The sequence below is a fragment of the Pelecanus crispus genome, chromosome 9 (genome assembly GCF_030463565.1).
Source record: "Pelecanus crispus isolate bPelCri1 chromosome 9, bPelCri1.pri, whole genome shotgun sequence".
In the NCBI taxonomy this organism is placed as follows: Eukaryota; Metazoa; Chordata; class Aves; order Pelecaniformes; family Pelecanidae; genus Pelecanus; species Pelecanus crispus.
In genome coordinates this window covers 152,085-172,677 of record NC_134651.1, presented here as the reverse complement: position 1 = coordinate 172,677, position 20,593 = coordinate 152,085, and the positions used below count along the sequence as shown (strand labels likewise).

The 20,593-nt window shown below is 39.6% G+C and overlaps 1 protein-coding gene across 1 annotated transcript; it reads left to right on the top strand.

Moving 5' to 3' along the window:
- The first annotated feature begins 722 nt into the window (after positions 1–722).
- Positions 723–18,935, top strand: CP (ceruloplasmin). The gene is given in 20 exon segments (XM_009489914.2): positions 723–877; positions 3,527–3,771; positions 4,911–5,123; positions 5,639–5,812; positions 6,408–6,662; positions 7,910–8,075; positions 9,021–9,160; positions 9,754–9,894; positions 10,020–10,231; positions 10,782–10,932; positions 12,821–13,033; positions 13,405–13,612; positions 14,855–14,994; positions 15,463–15,591; positions 16,186–16,292; positions 17,071–17,287; positions 17,905–18,044; positions 18,514–18,722; positions 18,724–18,883; positions 18,885–18,935. Coding segments are annotated over 20 exon segments (3,426 nt in total).
- The last annotated feature ends 1,658 nt before the right edge of the window (positions 18,936–20,593 follow it).

The window sequence follows — 20,593 nt, the reverse complement described above, 5'->3', positions numbered from 1 at the left end:
TTCCAGGGGAACTGCAGTAGGTTAGCAGAGCTTATCCACGTATACATCAGTGTGTAAGCTCTGCTCTGATGCCAGCGACCTCAGCCCTCCCTTACCTGTGTCACATGAGTTTAGTGATTGCTATGCAGAGGGGAGGAAGCAGCGATCTGTAGATTGGGAACGAGCAAGGGAAATAGGGAGCAGAAAGGCTGCACCTACAGGGCCTGCCTTGCGTTCAGTTCCGTCAGCACAGAAGCAGATACCCCAGAGAAAGCGGCTGTCATTTAGAGCTTTCCACAGTGCACTTAAGAAGTTGTATTCTTCTGCCGCACATCACAGAAATGATTCTCTCAGTTGTATACAAGCTATAGAGTGATAAAGATAGTGAAGAATGTAATTAAGTCTGTAAATCCATTTAAATCTACAGTACTTTCAATTCAGCTACAAGATTTACAATCCGATAACAGGCTAAATGGTAATTTGCGTGATAGTAGGTTGGCAGAAATTGAAAAAATTTCTTTGAAGATTATCTGAACTGACGAGGTTACCAGAATGTTTTGTTTACTCTTGACACACAGACACATTGTGCAACATTTTATTGTGTTCACCAAAGCAAACAGGAGTGGGGATGGGGGGAGGTAAGGAGGGCAGGGGGTGGGAGAGACAAGAACATATAAAGGGAAATTGCATGTGCCCGTCCTGTGTTTTTATTTCACATTTTCCACAAGGTTCATGAATGCAAAATGAAGCTATTCTTCCTAAGCTGCTTGCTGTTTTCTTGCTGTTGCCAAGCTGGGGCAGTGAACAGGGAGTACTACATTGGCATTACAGAGACCGTGTGGAACTACGCACCTGGCAATACCAATATCGTATCGGGACAGCTTTTTGCAGAAGAAGAGTAAGTAAATGGTTTATGCTGGTCGAGTTTGATTTTACAGTGTTGTCTGCTTTAGACACTGGGCCCAGGCTGAAAACTTGGTGAAGGCAGTGAAATGAATCATGTTGGTGTCAGTGGATTTTTCTGTCAGACATATAAGGGAATTTTGGTTTTTTTCCTGGCTTGCTTGAGAATTGCATTCCAAAGCTCTGCTAATTAAAAGCATTGGAATATGTAGGTTTGTTGTGAATTTGTTGCAATGAAATGTTTACTAAGCAGTAGAAAAAGCCCCTGAATGTCTAATGACATTTAATTTTGAATGGCTAAGGTGCCAGTGGTGCCAGTGCTGAAGAGAAGACTTTTGCTGTTATGTTTTTAAACACAGAAGTGTGACAAATGTAAAACTTTCCTACTGGGCACAGGTTTCCTTTTTAGATATTCATTGTTGGCAGTGCTCGCTTTCACTGGTGCAGCAGCACAGCTGGGTCCTTCCATCCGCAGTGGCGGAGCTGGGTGGCTTGTGAGAAGGCAAGGAGGGTCCTGTGCAGAGTGAGAGCAATAAGTAGGCTGAGGATAAGTATGGTGAGGAGGAGGGGAGCACCCTGAAGATATAAATAATCAATAAAGAAAACTCAGATATAAAAGGCATCAGAGAAATATTTGAAAGACAAAAAATATTCCTTCCTTCTGTTTTTTACAGTGCCTTTAAAACAAAGTAGGACTGTACTAAAATAAAACCAATGAGGAAAGAAGCCAGAAGTTAGAAGAATCTCAAAAACAGTTCTCATTTAGTCTGTGGGTGAGGGATTACAAGATTTCCTGTGGTTTGTTTTCTCTAGTGAGAGCCAACAATATCTCAGCCATAATCTGCCATTTCATCAGGCATGAGATGAAGCAGTCAACTTTTTTATTTTTAACCATAAACTGAGTGACGTGTAAGACACTGCCAGTGATTCAGCAGGCTAGTAATTCTGACAAATGGTGGAAGCAGGGCATCTTAGTCTGAAAATTGCAGAGCAGTGTTGTAATACAACAAGCCACCACCTTCACTTTCACAAAGCACTTTCACTGCTTTTCTCTGTTCTGTGACAACCTGCAGCATGCAAAATTAATTCCAGTTTTTCAGTGGTTGTATGCCTGTAATGGAGCTGGTCCCTTTTACCACACTTTTCATTTTCACCACCTCCAATTCTTCGCCTCCTCCTGAACCCTTCAGCTATGAAGCTGTGCTTGTATGGAGATTGATATTTATAGAAGCAGGGGAAGGGAAGAGCGCAGTCTACTTGCTAGAAGGAATACTCTACAATTAAATGGTAGCTGTTTAAACATCAAAAAGAACATGTTTATTTGATTTAATTTGTGGCTAAAAAGCTTCATGCACTTAGACTTCCAGTAACTGAGCCTTTGCAACTAGGTTTACACTCTCCAAGTTTCATGGAGCTCTGAATTGGCGTTTTAATTACACTTCAGATCTGTGCTTACCAAAGTACAAACAATTCCTTCCCCACATGCTCAAACAATGCTCAACCTTGTGAGAAATACTTTGCATTTTTGGGCAGCTTTAACTTGCTTCACAATATGGCTTGCTGGGAATATGAAACAAATTTGGCTTGGTTTCTCATCATGATAAGATGAGAAATCAGGAGGCTGCTGAACTTCAGGCAACGTTGCCCTGTCTCCCGGGATTGCCTCCTCCTGGAGTAGGTTTACTTCCACAGCTAGTCCTGAAATGGGCAGGGAAATGTGCAGGAGGATTTGTTGTTAAAGAGACTCTAGAGTCTGGGCTAACAGCATCAGCCAGCAGTAGCACTACTGGTTTGAACAGCTACACAGTTCAGAGGTATTGACACCACGTGTAGGAAATACCATCTTCATCAGTCTCATTTTAGCTCATGGGTTAGGCTGTTTTCTTGCTAACCGAGCTCTCATTTTTAATGTAAGTGTTTCATTAACTGAGAGGAGCAATGGTCCAGTAGTTAAGGCACTTGGTGATTGAAGGGGTCATTGCTAATTCCCTGCTCTCATGTAACCTGTTTGTATATTCTTGGGCTGAATCTGTGAAAAGGATGAGACTTTATTAGCATAAATCCATATCAAGCTCTGGGGCTGCGATTCTTCTTCATCTATGACTGGTGAGCAAGCTGAGGGCTTGTCTCACTGATTTCAGCACAATGCATGCCCCTCCACACACACACAACACATATGTCCAAACATCTTAAATGTATTTTACAGCTGAAAAGTCTGCTCCTCATTGCAATGGAGCAAGGACTATGCAGTCAACATAATAGCATGATGATGGAAATTACTATTTTTAACAGGCCATGGAAAATTATACAGCAATTTAAGCATGCAAGTACAAAAGTTTCCAGCAGTAAGAACTATTATTTACCTCATCCACATGGTCTCAAATTTGCCCAAAATTGTATCAAATACCCTTGTTTTCAGTCTTCCAAATAAGTATAAAAAAAAATTCAGGTTGGTGCGTAATACTTTATCTCTATATGGGTGCCTAACTCTTTATGATGAGAGACATATTTGCTCCTAAACACAGATACAGTTGTGCACAATGCTACGGAGGCTGGTCTTTATTTGACACCCTACTAATTAACACCATTGAAATAGAAAATTAGTATCTGACACTACAGATGTGTTTGTGCATTTTCGTTACAGGCAGGCTGGAGTCTTTCTCAAAAGAGGACCACATAGGATAGGAAGCACTTACAAGAAGGCTGTCTACACTCAGTACACCAATCATTTATATGATGTGATAGTTGACAAACCTTCCTGGCTGGGCTTTTTAGGCCCTATCATTAAGGGAGAAGTTGGAGATTCCATTATCATTCACTTGAAAAACTTTGCTTCCAGAAACTACACGTTGCATCCACATGGTGTAAGATACACAAAGGAAAATGAAGGTAAGCTTGAGTCTGTTCTGGGCCAGAATTTATCAAAAGTCAATCATTCCTCTGACTGTAAGTGATATTCCCTCATCAAAAAGAAGACTGGTCAAGTAAATAAAGATTTTTAAACAGGACATTATAAATTTAAAATAGCAGCCAAGAAGTTTGGTGACTTTTTCAAGAGCAAAATACAAAGACAAAAGTGGAATTCATAAAGAAGGTGATTTTAGGTCAACATTTCACCTGAAATAAGAATATTTATATTTCACCTGAAATCAGGGTATAAAGGTATATAAGAGATACAGATATTGAGGATATCTAAAGGAAAAATTGATGCTGTTGTGAAGAAGATATTGTTAACACTGATAACTTACAGTTCCAAATTCTTAACACTGAATTTGTATATATTGTATATAAGATACACAAGAATTTCTTAAAATGGAGAAATAGCTACTGCTTAGTAATCAGTTAATGAGATGAAAGTCTGACACACTTTAAGATATATTGTAGGGGTGCTATTGGGATTAGTGATGATTTGCCCTTGCAATAGCTGGTCTTGCCACACTCAGGCGATGGGGGATTTTCTGCACCAGACGGCACCAGAATATGGCTGTTGAAAGTTTTATTAGTGGGCCTTAAAAATAGTGATGTTTTTCATTACAACTAGTATGTGGCTTGATGCAGTCGCATTCTGTGGGAGCATAAGAGCGTGTTGTGTAGCAGTACATGCACTTTTTGAAACAATGTTTAAATTTTTTTCTGTTGCTCTCATTCCAGCAACACTTTATTCCTTGAGGACATATGCAATATTTTAGAACCATTTCCAAGATTAATAGTTAACAAATGTTTTACAAATATTTGAATTGTTATCTTTTTAGCAGAAGTACATGGTGCCCGCCTAATAAATTAAGGACTAAATTTAATGTGCCATTAATTGAAGCACTCCCATAAAATTCAAAGACAAATGAAGAGACTCCTAAAGAGAAGGAAAAGATCTACTCACCTGATTTTAGAGATTTTTTTTTTTTAACCTGTATTCAGATGTTCAGTCCACGTTACTGCATCATGCAGTCAACTTTAAAGCATGGCAGGCGCTAACCTGACACCATCTTGTGAACGTGCTGTGTTAATGGCGGCTGTGTGGCATTCTTCAGGTGCTTTTTATCCTGATAACACCAAAGATTTTCAAAAGAGAGACGATGCTGTGGAGCCTGGAGGCCAGTACACTTATACATGGGACATGACAGAAGATCAAGGTCCAGCTAAGGGCGATGCAGACTGCATAACCAGGGTTTACCACTCCCACGTAGATGCTCCAAGAGATGTTGCCTCAGGGCTTGTTGGGCCTTTAATAATTTGCAGGAAAGGTAAACCATAAATAAATAAGTAAATAAATACATATGCAACGTGATTGATAATGGTTATTGATAAATATCAGTGAAATAATTTACTGGAAGAGGAGAAGATTACAGTTAATTTTGAAATAGCAGCTTTTTGTCTTCTCAATTAGCTATCTTTCAATGGTATAGGAAGTTCTTTGATTTTGTGTGTGACAGCGAATATAATTTGCAGAGTACTTTGTCCACAAATCCATATATGTGAGATGTGTTCATACTAGCAATGCAAAAGGATGTGTAAATACTGATATGAGAAACAGATTTACTGTAATCCTATCACATGCAATATTTATTCTTAGTAAGGTTATTTTATGGTATCTATCAAAAAGATTTTTGTTTTGCCTGTAAGTTTATGTGTACACTCACACTCAAGAAAAGTGGCAAAATACAAAGTAAGCAGTGGCCAGCCCTACTGATAATACACTTAAAACTGGTGAAAATATGTCAGTTGCCAAAGACTTTGAATATACTGCTTTCTTTTTCAGATACAATGAATAAGAGCAGTGATAAACACTTTGATGATGAATTTATCCTTATGTTTTCTGTGATGGATGAAAATCTCAGTTGGTATCTAGAGGATAATATCCGGACATACTGTTCGGAGCCTTCTGAAGTTGACAAAGACAATGAGGACTTCCAGGAAAGCAATAAAATGCACTGTAAGAAAATGTTATATTAACATTGCTTGTCATTGAAATGGTGAAGTAATGTTTTTATGTGTTGTCTCTTTTAAAGATGAACGTAGATAATTTCTTTTTTTTAAGCAGGGTTTTTTCTTGGAGGATTAAGAAAGATCCTTTTAAATTTAAAAAAAAAAACCAAAACTAAAAAGTGATGGCAAGTATGGATCAAACCTTTGGAGTTGTGATATGAAATTCCTAGGGGCCAAGAACCTCTTTGCCAGTATAATTTCCCAGGCACTCTTAACAGACTTGTGTTACTTTGTTCTGTTTCTTAGTCCTGAACTCTGTACTATAATATCGCAGTTTAGAAAAAGAGGTTTTAATGTTATGTCAACAAAGAAAATACCTTTGGCTCTGATGGATTCCAGAATCATAGCAGGAACTGCTGGTCGTGGAGATAGTGTGCAGATGAAGTCAGTGTCTGGTATTTGCTCACTTTCAAAGGCATAGAGTTTTGTTTTGAGCTTCTTTCTCTCTTTGAAGAACAGAGCAATGGTTGTATGACACCTTCTTTCGAATTAAAAATTCTAAGATCTGTGAAGGTAACTGTAACAAATAACATTTCTTTTAGCAATCAATGGATACATGTATGGATACCTCCCAAACCTCACGATGTGTGTGGAAGATAAGGTAAAATGGCATCTTTTTGGCATGGGTAATGAAGCTGATATCCATTCAGCCTACTTTCATGGACAGACCTTAATAGAAAGGCATCATCGAGTGGACACCATCAACCTCTTCCCAGCCACATTTATTGATGCTGTCATGATACCAAGGAGAGCTGGGGAATGGCTGCTCAGCTGCCAAGTGAATGACCATATCGAAGGTACAGATAAGCTCCAGTGACCAGAATTTTTTTTAGCTAGAGCTAACAGCTTTCTGAGTCACTTTAGCAGTACTCCTGACCTGGTTATATGCCAGACAACATTCTCCTCTAGGTAACAAAACTCTCAGAGTAATTGAAATGCCTAGAAGTGTATTAGATGGGCTTGAGCATGTAGCCACAGAAATCAAGGAACTTCTTGTCTGTAATGGAAATTAGTATCAGTTGGCAGCAATTGGCACAGATGCACTTTTGCAAGCCTCAATGTTAGGCAAACAATAGCATGATGTTTGCCTCTTACTGAAGGTAATTAATCACAATTTGCTGTTTGCCAACAAAAAAGTTCGGGCTCGTTCCATGTTTGGGCAAGCGGCACGGGACAGGCAGGCTAACTTGCCTGCTGACAAAGACAGGTTCTGGAAAGTGCATTGGCTAATAAGCAAAGATGATCTGCATTTCTCCTCCCTGTATCTTCCTGTATTTCCAGCGTTTGTTAACCATATGAAATATTTAGAAGCTAATTCCACACTTTTGCATTATCTATATCCCTATAAGTGAGTTAGAGAAGTAACAAAAGTGGGAAGGAACACAGAACTCAAAATCATTCTCCAAGGTTTGAAAATTCTGATATGAAAAGGAGTATGTTTAACCTACAGATTTGACTACACAGAGGTTGTAAGTTTTGAAATAGCTATCACGTCAAGCAGCATCCTGATGTGGTTGAAGCATCCTGGGCAAGACCTGGATCCTCCAAACTAGCCTAATCCACAGCTGTAAAAGGACTCTATTATATTATTGGTATCTCCAGCAAGCAGATTTGCTAACAGACCTTTCCTCTAGGGTGCAGAGACCTAGGAGTTTCACAAGTAAGCTGTTGATTAGATTTAGAGGGAAGACGGTCAGTCTGGTAGCACCTGGCCTTGGCTGAAGTGCTAACTGACCGTGCCGTTTCCACTCCACCCTAATCTTCTCTGTAACTACCACGTCAGCTGCAGCTTTACAAGCAGAACGCACTTTACCATGCCTGGCCGCCTGCTGTAAATACCATGGTTGTGTTTCTACATCCTAGCTCAGCTGGTGTGCATTCTTTTGTATCTTTCATCTTCCTTTTCATTTGTGATTTGCATATCAATCAATGGTACAGGAATTCTCCAGGGAAGAGAAGAGCTATTGGAAGCAGGGAAAGAGAAAACAAAGTGCGGTTCCTTCTCCCTAATTTTGTCTACCTCCTCATTTTTTTTTTTTTCCAGGTGGTATGCAGGCTCTTTTTAAAGTAAAAGATTGTAGGAAATCTACAACAGCTCACAATGAGAGTACAAAGATAAGACAGTACTTCATTGCTGCTGAAGAGATCATCTGGAATTACGGCCCATCTGCAATGAACCATTTTACAGGACAAGAATTAATCACTGACAGGTAAATGTTTCTAATTAAAGAAGTTTTACTTTCCAAGCAGAATTGATATAAATACGCTAAATAAGGTAAGGCATACAGTAGAGCTGACTTTTAAGCAGAATTTCTCATTGTCCTCACCTCTGCTTAATTATTAATGCCAGGATAAACATCAGACCAAATTAGGTCTATTGTCTTCCTTGCAATCTTACTATAGATTTTGCTGTACATCAGTAATTTCACTGGGATGAAGATGAATTGTAATGTCATATGTAGGCAGTGACCTCTGATGATTCAAAGCTAGGAATTCATGATCATCTCCTTAGCTGACAAAAATCAGGCTAACGGCATCTCAGCTAGCAAACAACTTGCACGAGGTAGCTTTGCCCTTTGCTCTGTGTTTACAAATTTAAGACCTGGATCAATTCACTGAATACATTGATTCCTCAGATTTTTCATCTGTGAGTTAAAGAATACTTATCTGCTCCACAAGGGATGAGGCACAGTTCATTGTCTGAACAGTGCTTGTAAGACACTGAAAGGTCCTTTTTTGAAGAGTAAAAGCGTAGACTAAATCTTCTCACTTTCTATTTAGATGTTACATATTCTTGGTGTTTGTATCTACTGTTGTTGAACTCTTTGTAACTTTTAATAAAAAGAAGAGTAAACTTCAGATTATGAAATGTTGACTAGAAATCATTGCTGATGAGTTTCTAAGCATGCTGGCTTTATAACGGCAACACAGCACAGTGTCTTTTTCTTAAAGAGAAGCTAGTGGAGGATAATGGATTCCTGCACATCCTTATATGGGACTGCACACAAGTGTGTGGCCAGATCACTGAAAGGAGACCCAAAAGACAAACTCAGCATGTCGTACCTCAGAAAATAGGGTTGAGGTCCTGACTGCCTTTGTAAAGCTGAGCATTATTACTTGAACTGTTTGTATCTATTGCTATTTCTTTTACACAGTGAATCTCGCATATTTTTTGAACAAAGCGAGACAAGAATTGGTGGGTCTTATAAAAAAGCCATTTACAAAGAATACACAGATGGTTCTTTCACTGAACATAAAAAAAGGCTCACAGAGGAAGCACATCTTGGACTCTTAGGTAAGATATCTAAAATTATTTCATGTCAAAGATTTATAAGAGTAAACTATCGCTTCCACTAGCTGGCCAACAGTGCCCCTCCGCCTCCAAGGGAGGGGCCCTTAGCTCTCCCTGCCTCCTGCAGATGCCGGTGCCTCCAAGAGACACCCCAGGCTGTAAGAAAGCTCTTGAAGGCAGTGGCGAGCAACTTGCCTGTGGGAATATGCCACGGTCTCCAAAGGTCAGGCTCTGAATTACAAGGCCAGGCTGGGCAGGTCTAGCCCTATTTGTAACTTGGCTGCTTCTGGCATGGCTCTGGACTGAGTTTGAGGTTGGCGCTAATGTCTGTGGGTCCCTTTTCAAAGGGAGGAACTGTCCTGCATGTCACTGGGCCTCCATAAGGAATTGGGAATGGAGCAGTCCAGCTGCTGCTGGGCTGCCATGTGATTCAGGTTGTGTGCCACGGACCTGGTCTGTGGCCACACAGGCCCAGGGGCAGTTCCCCATGCAACGGGAAAAGCAGCCAGCCATGGAATTGACTGCTATAAGCTCGTGGTGATCTGTACATCACTTGATAGAAACACCTTGTAATTAGACCATGTGGTCTTCTCTAGGACCTGTTATCAAGGCTGAAGTGGGTGAGACCATCAGGGTGACCTTCCGAAACAATGCCAGCCGCTCGTTTAGCATTCAGCCCCACGGCGTGAGTTACCACAAGAGCGACGAGGGGGCACTGTATGGCGCCGCCTCCAGAGGTGCGTCTCCAGACGGGGATCCTGCGAGCACCAGAGAACAGGCCGTCGTACATAGTGACGTATAAAAGGTAACAAAATAAACAATGCTCATTAAGCATAATTCCTAATGTTGATTTCTGTAATAGGTACTGAATCTCCAGCCTCTCTTGTGAGTCCTGGTGCTACATTTACATATGAGTGGAATGTGCCAGAAGATGTGGGCCCCACAGACCAAGATCCGGACTGTTTAACCTGGCTTTATTACTCAGCTGTGGATGCAGTCAGAGACACCAGTTCTGGCCTTGTGGGTCCTCTCTTGGTGTGCAGGAAAGGAGCTCTGCTTCCTTCTGGGAAACAGGTCAGTCAAAGAATGAAAATGGAGGAATTTGCATCATTGTAGCTGAATCTGCTTTCTCGTCCTGAATTGTGCCCCCAGGGCCTGCCGCACTCAGCACCACCTCCTCTCCACATCAGTCTCACCCATGCGCTGTGGGGAATACATAAAATGAAGAAAGTGTGTTTGCTGGTTGTTTTTTTTTAAAAAAAAAGCAAAATCTGTCTGGCTCAGAGACTGTATTGTGAAACCACCATCACAGCGAGCAACCACTGGCATTCAGGTATCAGCTAGGATGAGAGTGACTAGAAAAATGTAGACACTTTAAAAAAGACCAAAACACACATTCATTTCCAGAGGTGGTTCCTGCTGGTAGAAAGAGCATTAGCAGCAGATATCTAGTCACCAGATACAGCAATTAGAGAGCTTTGAGATTATCAGAATGAAGTGTCAATGTATGCATCTATCCTACTTTGTGAATTATACTCATAAATTATTACGCACATCGAATTTTTTCCCTGACATTTTCTGTTCACTCATTTCTGTTTTCCTTTGTGCTGTTTCTTCTCAACAGAAAAAGGTGAACAGGGAATTTTTTCTACTTGCCACAGTATTTGATGAGAATCTGAGCTGGTACTTGGATGACAATATTTTGATGTTTACACTAAATCCTGATAAAATTGACAAAGATGATGAGGACTTCCAAGAGTCTAACAAAATGCACTGTAAGAAAATTATCAGCTAGCCAAATATTCGTTTCTACAATAAGGTTTTTACTTTTGTGATCTCTTGTTGGAGACTGGGAAAACTGTATAGTGCCAGAGATTTAATTCCTTTCCATTGGAAAGAAAACCATGCTTGAATGCAACTCAATTTCAGCTAAATGTGGCAGTTCAAAATACAATGCCAGCTGTTCAGTGTCTTGCACAGCAGTTGCACATTTAGAAGTTATGTACCACTTTGAGCAGACAGAAGGAGGAATTAGGTCTGTAGTCTATGTGCAACCCCTATGAATGCAACCAGGCAGATAGAGAAAACCGACCTGTGCCCTACAGATGATGTAGCTGAAAGGAGGATTTTCACAGAATCACAGACTGGTTGAGGCTGGAAGGGCCCTCTGGAGGTCATCGTCTCCAGCCCCCTGCTCAAGCCAGGTCACCCAGAGCCGGTTGCTCCGGACCGTGCCCAGATGGCTTTTGGATATCTCCAAGGATGGAGACTCCACCACCTCCCTGGGCAGCCTGTGCCAGTGCTCGGTCACCCTCACAGTGGCAAAGTGTTTCCTGGTGTTCAGAGGGAGCCTCCTGTGTGTCAGCTTGTGCCCATTGCCTCTGGTCCTGTCCCTGGGCACCGCTGGGAAGAGCCTGGCTCCATCTTCTTTATGCCCTCCCTGCAGGTACATTGATAAGATCCCCCTGAGCCTTGTGATCCGCAGGCTGAGCAGTGCCAGCTCTCTCAGCCTTTCCTCATAGCAGAGATGCTTTCTTGTCCCTTCTTCATCCTTGTGGCCCTTTGTTGGACGCTCTCCAGCATGTCCGTGTCTCTCTGTACTGGGGAGCCCAGCACTGGACACAGTCCTCCAGGTGTGGCCTCACCAGTGCTGAGCAGAGGGAAGGATCTCCTCCCTCGACCTGCTGGCAATGCTTTGCCTAACGCAGCCCAGGGTACCATTCGCCTTCTTTGCAGCAAGGGCACATTGTTGGCTCATGTTCAACTCGGTGTCTACCAGGACCCTCAGGTCCTTTTCTGCTTTCCAGCTCAACTTGTCTGAAGCATTTCTACAATAGCAGCTGCAATGTGACCTTCATAATCTGACCTGCTGGCAACGCTCATCCTAACGCAGCCCAAGATACCATTAGCCTTTTTTTGTGGCAAGGGCACATTGCTGGCTCATTTTGTGTCCATGGCTGAGTCTGATTCAGGCTGTGGACGGCACTGTGGCCCCCTTAGAATGAAAATCTTTGCTTCTTTATTTAGGGCAGAGCCAAGTTTCACTGATTGTACTCTGGTACTGTAGAAACGTCTTTCAAGTTTCATGTGAAAGAACATTTTTATCTTCAGTACCTAGTCCTGTAGTAAGTCCTAATCTTTAAACATATTTGCTTGTGCTCATTCTTAGATTTTGCCCTCGGGGGGGCATTCCTACTATTTACAGAACCTTGATACTGAGCATTCAGTTGTACCTGTGAGGATCAGGCTTTGAAAGTTTTGAACAGGAGTAGCTAGAAAGGATTAGTAACACAAACTAAAAAACACTTCAGATTGTCTCCACTGTGTGGCTGGGGGGTGTTGCAGGGTATAAAGAAGTATGCTTTATGCATCCTGCGTACTTGATGGGTATAAAGCAGTGGAATTTCCAGCTGGCCAAGTCAGCTACCTGTGCTTTAGACATTGAGAAGGAGAACAGTTAGAAATTGTTTTTAAACACCGGGTTTTAAAAGTTGTTTTGCTTGAAATCATTCTCTTGTTTCGCTGATGTGATGAAGTATTTTATTATTGATATTTCTGTCAGTCTAAGGCATCACATTACATCCAAAGTGTGTATTAATCTGTATTGCAGAATTAAGTAATGTGTTAATCAAAGTGGGTTTTGCTTCCTCAAATCTTCTACAGCCATTAATGGTTATATGTATGGAAATCAACCTGGTCTTGAAATGTGTAAAGGAAGTGTGGTCTCCTGGCACTTGATGGGCTTGGGGTCAGAAGCCGATGTCCATGGGATATACTTTGCAGAAAACACATTCATAACTAAAGGAACAAGAAGGGATACAGCAAATCTGTTTCCACATACATTTCTTACAGCTATTATGAACCCTGATTCTGAAGGTAAATGTCTTTTTTAAAAATCCTGTTACTAGTTTAGAAACTGTTTACCTATGAACGTTTTACACTTAGAGACAAACTTTAAATAGCTGATAGTTTGATCCTTTGGGTGCTAAAACTGTGTACAGCTGTGTTTGAAGGGCAGCAAGCTTGTGTTCATAAGATGTTAGCTCTTAATGCTAAAGCCTTGATTTTGTCTAGCTTCTATGTATGCTAGCTACAAGTAGCCATACTACACAAAGAATTTGGATCTTATATGAGCAATAGCCTGTGCCTCAGTCTCTAAACACTAAATCAACATGGGTAATACAATCTCAAGATCTACTAGTAACAGATTCTTGTCCTCAAGTCTTTGTTTCTTGTACGACCTCTAGGAGTTTTTGAAGTGTCCTGCCTGACAACAGATCACTATACAGGGGGCATGAAACAGAATTACAAAGTGAAACAATGCCATTGGTGGAATGTGGATCTATCCATGTATTTGCATGAAAAGACTTACTATATTGCTGCAGTGGAAGTTGAATGGGACTATTCTCCTAACAGGACATGGGAATTTGAGCGGCATCAATACCATGAGGAAAGGTACTTCGAAATATACACAAGGGCAAAAATGCAAAAAAGCAAAGGAGCAACCCACTTCTCTGAACCTTTTCCTCCTCCAGGCATTTCTAGACACACTTTCTTTGCATATGTATTTTTAGGGATGACTTGAATTTGTGGTCCTTCTCCACTAATGTTGCTATGTAATTGTGAGCCAGACAGCATGATGTTCATGAAATAGTCCAGCATAAATGTTCTGTGGGGCAGCTGCAGATTTTCATGAATCCTGGATAGTGCATGTGCATTTATTATTTACTGACGTTGGTACAGTCCTTGATGGGGAATGCTTAAAATGTTCATTAAGTTGTAGATATGATGACTACTTTGTCCCGATATTTGATTACTTACAATATGTAACATGTCTTTGTCTCATGTTTATCTGTACTCTGAGTAAGGTTCATTTTTACTCCTCTCAATTTCATTAGCTTACACAAGGTAAGTCCATGACCGAATTAGTTCACTATGAAGCTTGTCACCTTGGTGTTTTATTCACAGTATTTGAATCTCAATGAGAGGGAACTGATTGGATCAAATAATTCATGCCAATTAGCATAAGAGGCTAAACAATGAAGTAATTTCTGTGTTCCACCTGTATAACTTCATTTGAGGTTAAAGTAGTAGATTGTAACTGCCTATATTTTTTAATTGACTTCATTATATTTTCTTCTTTTTCCTCAGCTTGATAGCACATTTCCTTGCCCTGCATACCACAGTGGACTCTGTCGTAGTTCTAAGCACAAGTAATATGGACTATGCTGTTATCAGACTTTTTTTCCCCACTGTCTCCGGCCCCCATGATCTCAGCAGAGAATCAGTCCCTCACATTTCATTTCAGCAAGACACTTAAGCTTTACAAGTTTTAGGCTTCATTTCAGATCTGCAGAAGTCACTCGGGGCTCTATTTTTTGGTATGCAAGTTGCTGGATAACTTCTTGCAATTTGAAATACCTGCCAGGCTGAGCACTCAGCCTTCTCTCAAATACTATATAGACTTGGTCTTTTTTTTTTCTTTTTTTAACCTTCCAGGTTAAGAGAAACCTCCTAGCTTAACAAGAATCTTTTCATGTTGAAGACACCAGTGGTCTGTGAGATTACTGTTTCACTGAGCTGGATTTTTGTTTGATGGTTAATTGACATACCTGCAAAAGGTGTTTTAAAATACATGAAGAAATGTACAACATGTTCTTATCTCTATTTTCTTTTTTTTTTTTTTTTTTTCCCCAGCCCTGGCAGTCCATTTTTAAATAAAGATGACAAATTCATTGGCTCAAAATACAGAAAGGTAGTATATCGCGAGTACACTGATCATACATTCAGTACTCCCAAAAACAGAGCAGCGGAGCAGCAGCACCTGGGAATTCAAGGTATAGTCATCATGAAGTTCAGTTTTGAAACTGGGAAAAATGCAGTGAAACAAAACAAGAAGATACTATTTGAATAATACTGAGCATAGTTCTACCCACACAAAGTGCCTAAACCTGCATGGAATTGCTACTTTTGTTATGGTGCTTTCCTTGCAAGATTACATTGCTTGCTTTCCAAGAAAAAACCCCCCCTGGTTTGCTGCCTGATTACAGGTCAGTATTTTCAAAGTCAGCGTAACACTGAGCAACAACATCCAAACTGACTTCAAATACACAGTAGGTGCTCAGAGCTTTTGAAACCTAGGCCTCTACTCAGATGCCTAACTTCAGCTACTCAAGTTGGCATATCCTAGTGAATTACATTATCCATGTATAGTTTTTAGTTGAATTATAAGCCAGTGTTGTTGTGTATTTGAACACAACAAACTGTCTGTAAAACCAAGTTAATCTTTCTTTTCAACCCAACAGGGCCACTGCTTATGTCAAATACTGGAGATAAAATTATAATAGTTTTTAAGAACCTGGCATCAAGACCTTATTCTATACATGCCCATGGAGTGAAAACAGACAGTTCTGTTGTTGCTGTAACTAACCCAGGTACCAAAACATCCTTGTTTATTTCTAGCAAGTAACATCAAGCTTTCTAGTAAGGTTTAGCAAGCTTTCATTTTAAGATAGCAGGAAAGACTTCATTTTTGTTTGTTTGCTTTTACCTCAGGTTCTTAAATTTTTGATGCTGACTATGACAAATATTTCTACAATTAAGAAGGCCCTGCTAACTATTGCTATGTATCCTAGCCCTTGACAGATCAGTAATTTTTTGATGCAGTGTGGCTGCACCTTTCATGAAAGCAAACAGATTTGGCTACACAGGGAGAGCATAGCTTATGCTAGCTATTATTTCAGAAGTTCCTATGTGATCTTTACAAAAGACACAATTGTTTTTATTAAGTATGGTAAACTAGACAGTGCAGCCACACACACACACACACGCACACACACAAATGTTGGCAAGAAGAGCCAGGGACCTGCAGAAGGGAAATAACAGTAAGCTAGCCAGCGCAGTAATTGGGAAGAGGAAGTTCAAGACAAATACAAGCTGTAAATGGAGATAACATCTATTTCAGGATGACCTCTTACAGGTCAGCACACAGAAAACTTCTAAAATTCATCAATATTTATTTAATTCAGGTGAAACAAAAATGTATGTCTGGAAAATCCCAGAGAGATCTAGTTCTGAGAGAGGAGATCCACATTGTATTGCATGGGCATACCATTCAACGGTGGACATCATTAAGGTATATTATCAGTATCAATCTAAAGGGTTTTGTTCATGACTTCAACACAGATATACTTATAGCAAAAGGGAGATGAGTATGAAATTCTTCCTGCTTTCTCTGTCAAGTCATTCCCCCTATTATCATACCTTTGAATTTAAATGTCTCTTGAATAATGCAAGAAAGTCGGGGCAGAATTTGAGTCACAGCCCTTCATGTTCTTGCTTCCTGGTTCTTCTGCTATTGCTATAGATCACCTCACTCAGCTTTCATTCTTAAAGCTAACACTTTATAGCTTGCTCAGTATCTATTCAGTCATGTGTGGGAAAACTAATGTGCAACTGTGGCACATAAAATCTGTCATTTTTGTACAAGCACACATTAACTTAACATGACTAGTAATTTTTAATGGAAATTAATGTATTCTTTCATTCATGTCTCGGCAAACACAAAGCATCAAGAAATATATTTTGAATGGAAACCACGCTCAAAATCCTAAAACCTAAAAAGAATTTTGGGGGAAAAAAAAAAAAAAGAGAAAGCAATTAAAATTAAACAAATGTTTATTTCTAGCAAGAGCTGAAAAAGAGGCAGTTACTCGCTCTTCATAATCCATTGAACTTGATCCATGAGTAGCATATAACAGTGAAGAAACAACCTTGTTTGTCTGATACTGGCTACCTTTATTCCCAGATACTGACAGCTGTAAAAATAGTAAGAGGATTCATGTCTGGCATTACAAGTGCTTCTGCCTAGTCACATCTTGTAATTAGATGATTTTTTTCATTTGTAATTTCAGGACACTTACAGTGGATTAATAGGCACACTTGTTGTGTGTCACAATCATTATCTGCCATCATTTCATACCGAAAAGAAAGTTCAATTTGCTCTTCTTTTTATGGTTTTTGATGAAAATGAATCATGGTACTTGGATGAAAACATTGAAACCTATTCTGCCAACCCGCACCTTGTTGACAAAGAGGATGAGGAATTCCTTGAAAGCAATAAAATGCATGGTAAGTTTCCCAATTTAATGTAACTCTGGAAACTATAAAATTACATATTTGAAAGTACTGCATATAAATTTGACTTGCTCATCCCCTGTGAATTTCCAGTTCCAGGGTGGAAGGCCTGACAAATATCACTCAAACTATTTGAAAACACTGTTAATGCCACTGAATTACTTTTTTTCTTTTTCAAACCTATGAAAAAATGGTCCCACGCTGAACTTTTGAGGAGAGAAGGAGTAAAAATTAAATTTGAGATTTTTATTTGATGTCAGCAACCAACTGTTCTGGCTAAATTGGAAAGACAATGTGCATCCTGAAAGCATGTCCTGGTAAAGCTTACCCTTTAGAAAGAGCTGCAGGAAACGCAGATCTTTAAGAACTACAATATTAGCAATGGTGTACAGTAAAGAACTTTTAACTATGTCTTACTTTCTAGTTAAATATGGAATATAATCAGATGCATTCAAAATATGCTGTCCAATTGTTTTGGTTTTATATACCATTCAAAGCCGTCACTTTTGCCCAGCATTGGCTTTCCAATCTTGTATTCTATTAAAGTTTAGAGAATAACAATACACAAAATCTTACTTGTTTTCTCTGTCTTGCTCTTTCCCTATTTTTAGCCATTAATGGAAAGGTGTTTGGAAATTTACACGGTCTGACTATGCATGTTGGAGATAAAGTAAGCTGGTATTTGATGGGAATGGGCAATGAAATAGACATTCACACAGCACACTTCCACGGCCACAGCTTTGATTACAAGGTAACAGGTCCTTGCCACTCATTTCTTGCTGTGTTAAGAATGAGAGGTAGATCAAATACCAAGGGCTGTAATCTCTGGCGGAAAGTCACATTACAATATTAAGCAGGACTTGTAATTTGACCGTAAAGTTTTTATGCCCCAAACCTGTATTTGATCAACATATAGGAGAGGGAGAGTATCTGCCAGTAGCATTTGCTGACTGGTAACCTCGCAAGTTGCTTTGACATGGTAGTTGTGAACTTTCATGGCTGTGGTAAGACAACAGCTGTAGTTTTCCTTCATTTCCACTTGCTTGTTTATTGTTCTTTTAAGCATGAAGTGAATGTACAAAGTGATGCTTCTGTAGAGATGACATACATCACTCAACTGTGATGAAGAAGTTTGGTGGGAATATGCATAAAAGTTAGCTTAAATTACTGCCATCTGGTCATGCCACACTGCTTAACCATGGTCTCTTTTTGTCCTGAAGCAAACCGCGGTTTACCGGGCAGATGTCTTTGATCTGTTCCCTGGGACATTTCAAACTGTGGAAATGACCCCGCAGAACCCTGGAACCTGGCTACTACACTGTCACGTTACTGACCACATCCACGGAGGCATGGAAGCAACCTACACCGTGCTCCCAAAGGAAGGTAGGAGCTTATCTATTTCAGTAATGTTCAAGATACAGAATGGGGCTCACAGACAGGCCAGCGTACTCGGAACAGTTCAGGCATCCAGCAATATTTCATGGCTTAACACTGATGTCTGGAAGGCAGAATGTTGCAAGCCACCTGATCATACTTGCCTCAGCACTGCTGATCAGAAAACAAGTAGCTAAAGGATTGGCTGTTAACTGAGTATTGCTTCAGCTTCCCATCAATGAAATTAAAATGACAGATTTTTATTTAAAAAGAATTCTTCATAAGACAGAGTATTTCTGTACCCAAGAAGTGCTCTCAATCTTCATTTAAAACAAAAAGAACAGCTGTTAAATAAAGCTGAAGTCATCATCCCTAACAGAGTACTGAAAAATTAAAATAGTGCTTCCTTTCTAAAGGAGATGTTTTAGCTTTACAGGCACTATTAGCTTGCTTTAGAAATATTACTTGAGAAAAAACTTGAATCTTGATGAATTTTTAAAGTTCTTGTTTTTACAAAGTTAATACAATTTTAAAAGCAATGCTTTCCTGTACTCAGAAGACAGAGCATAATAGGTGTGCATTATAGTTAATTGACAGAGAACAGTAGGAAGAGTTAAGAATGTGTGTATGTATATGTAGACATACAACTATATAATGTACATGTGTATCTATACTAAAAACACAGATTTACAGAATACATTGCGCCAAACTTGCACAGAAAATAAAAAAGTTGACTTAAGAGTACACAGAAAGAGATGCAGAAACAGACTTTAACTTGTAGAAGTAGTATGTTGGATTTTTTCATAATCAGCCATTTAAAGTGCATTAAAATGTATCCTTCAGTGCATTTTAAAGCTGTTTTTAAATCTAACTCACAATGTCTAGAAGGTACTGGGATCCATTGCTCTCATTTTGGACTCTGTCCATATGCATAGACTATTCTTTTGATGAAATGCATGTAACAAAAGCTGTTTTCCCCCTTACAGACAAACAGTCTTTGTTCTCAAGATTATTCAATCAGTACAAGTGTAAACACTAGTGCAAGTGTAAGCAGGCACACTAGAACGATGAAAACACTTTACCACAGTGATTCACCAAGGTCTACCTTCAGTGAAGCATTTCCTAAGAAATACTATCATCTCCTGGACAATTCATCTCCACGTGTGTTTTGAAGACTTTGTTTGGTGGCCCACGGCTAATGAAAAGGCCATAGACTATGACAGCTGAATGGATATAACAGCTTATCAATAACTTTTTCTCTAAATAAAAATAGTATCTTGTAAGCAAAACATATTCTAGGTGATGCCTAATGCATGTTATTTAACTGCTGAGGAACATGGAGGAGCCAAATGAAATGTGCTTTCCCTTTTTTTTTTTTAAAGTTTGTAAATAACGCTATGTAACAGCAAATTTTGTTTTAGGTATCTGCTGGCACATTTTACTGGTCAGATATGTTAGTAGTTATTGCTTGGAAAACAGGAATTTGGCTATCACTTTATCCATCGGTTAACACTTCAATTATATGAGAGTATATATATTTTAACAGCTAACACAATAGTTCTATTATTTCTGTTGAATTATTTTACCATTTTATCCAGTAACATCTTTCAAGATAGTGAATTTAAAAGATGCAATAGCTGAGGGATCATGGTTGCACAAGATGTTTTCGGTCTTCTGTTATGAAAATAATTACAAGACAAAGTTATGCTGAAATAAACCTGATGAAATTCAGACAGTGAAGGACAAAATTTGGTGACTACTACACTTAAGAGCTTTGTTCTGATGACTTTTAAACAACTCAGGCAGTGGGATCATTTTGCTGTTATTTATGTAGTGCAGACCCAGGCAAATTAAGCATTTCTTGACAGATGGAAGCAGCAGTATTAGTGCATGACTGATGCTGGTCAGAAATGAAAGCAGTAAGAG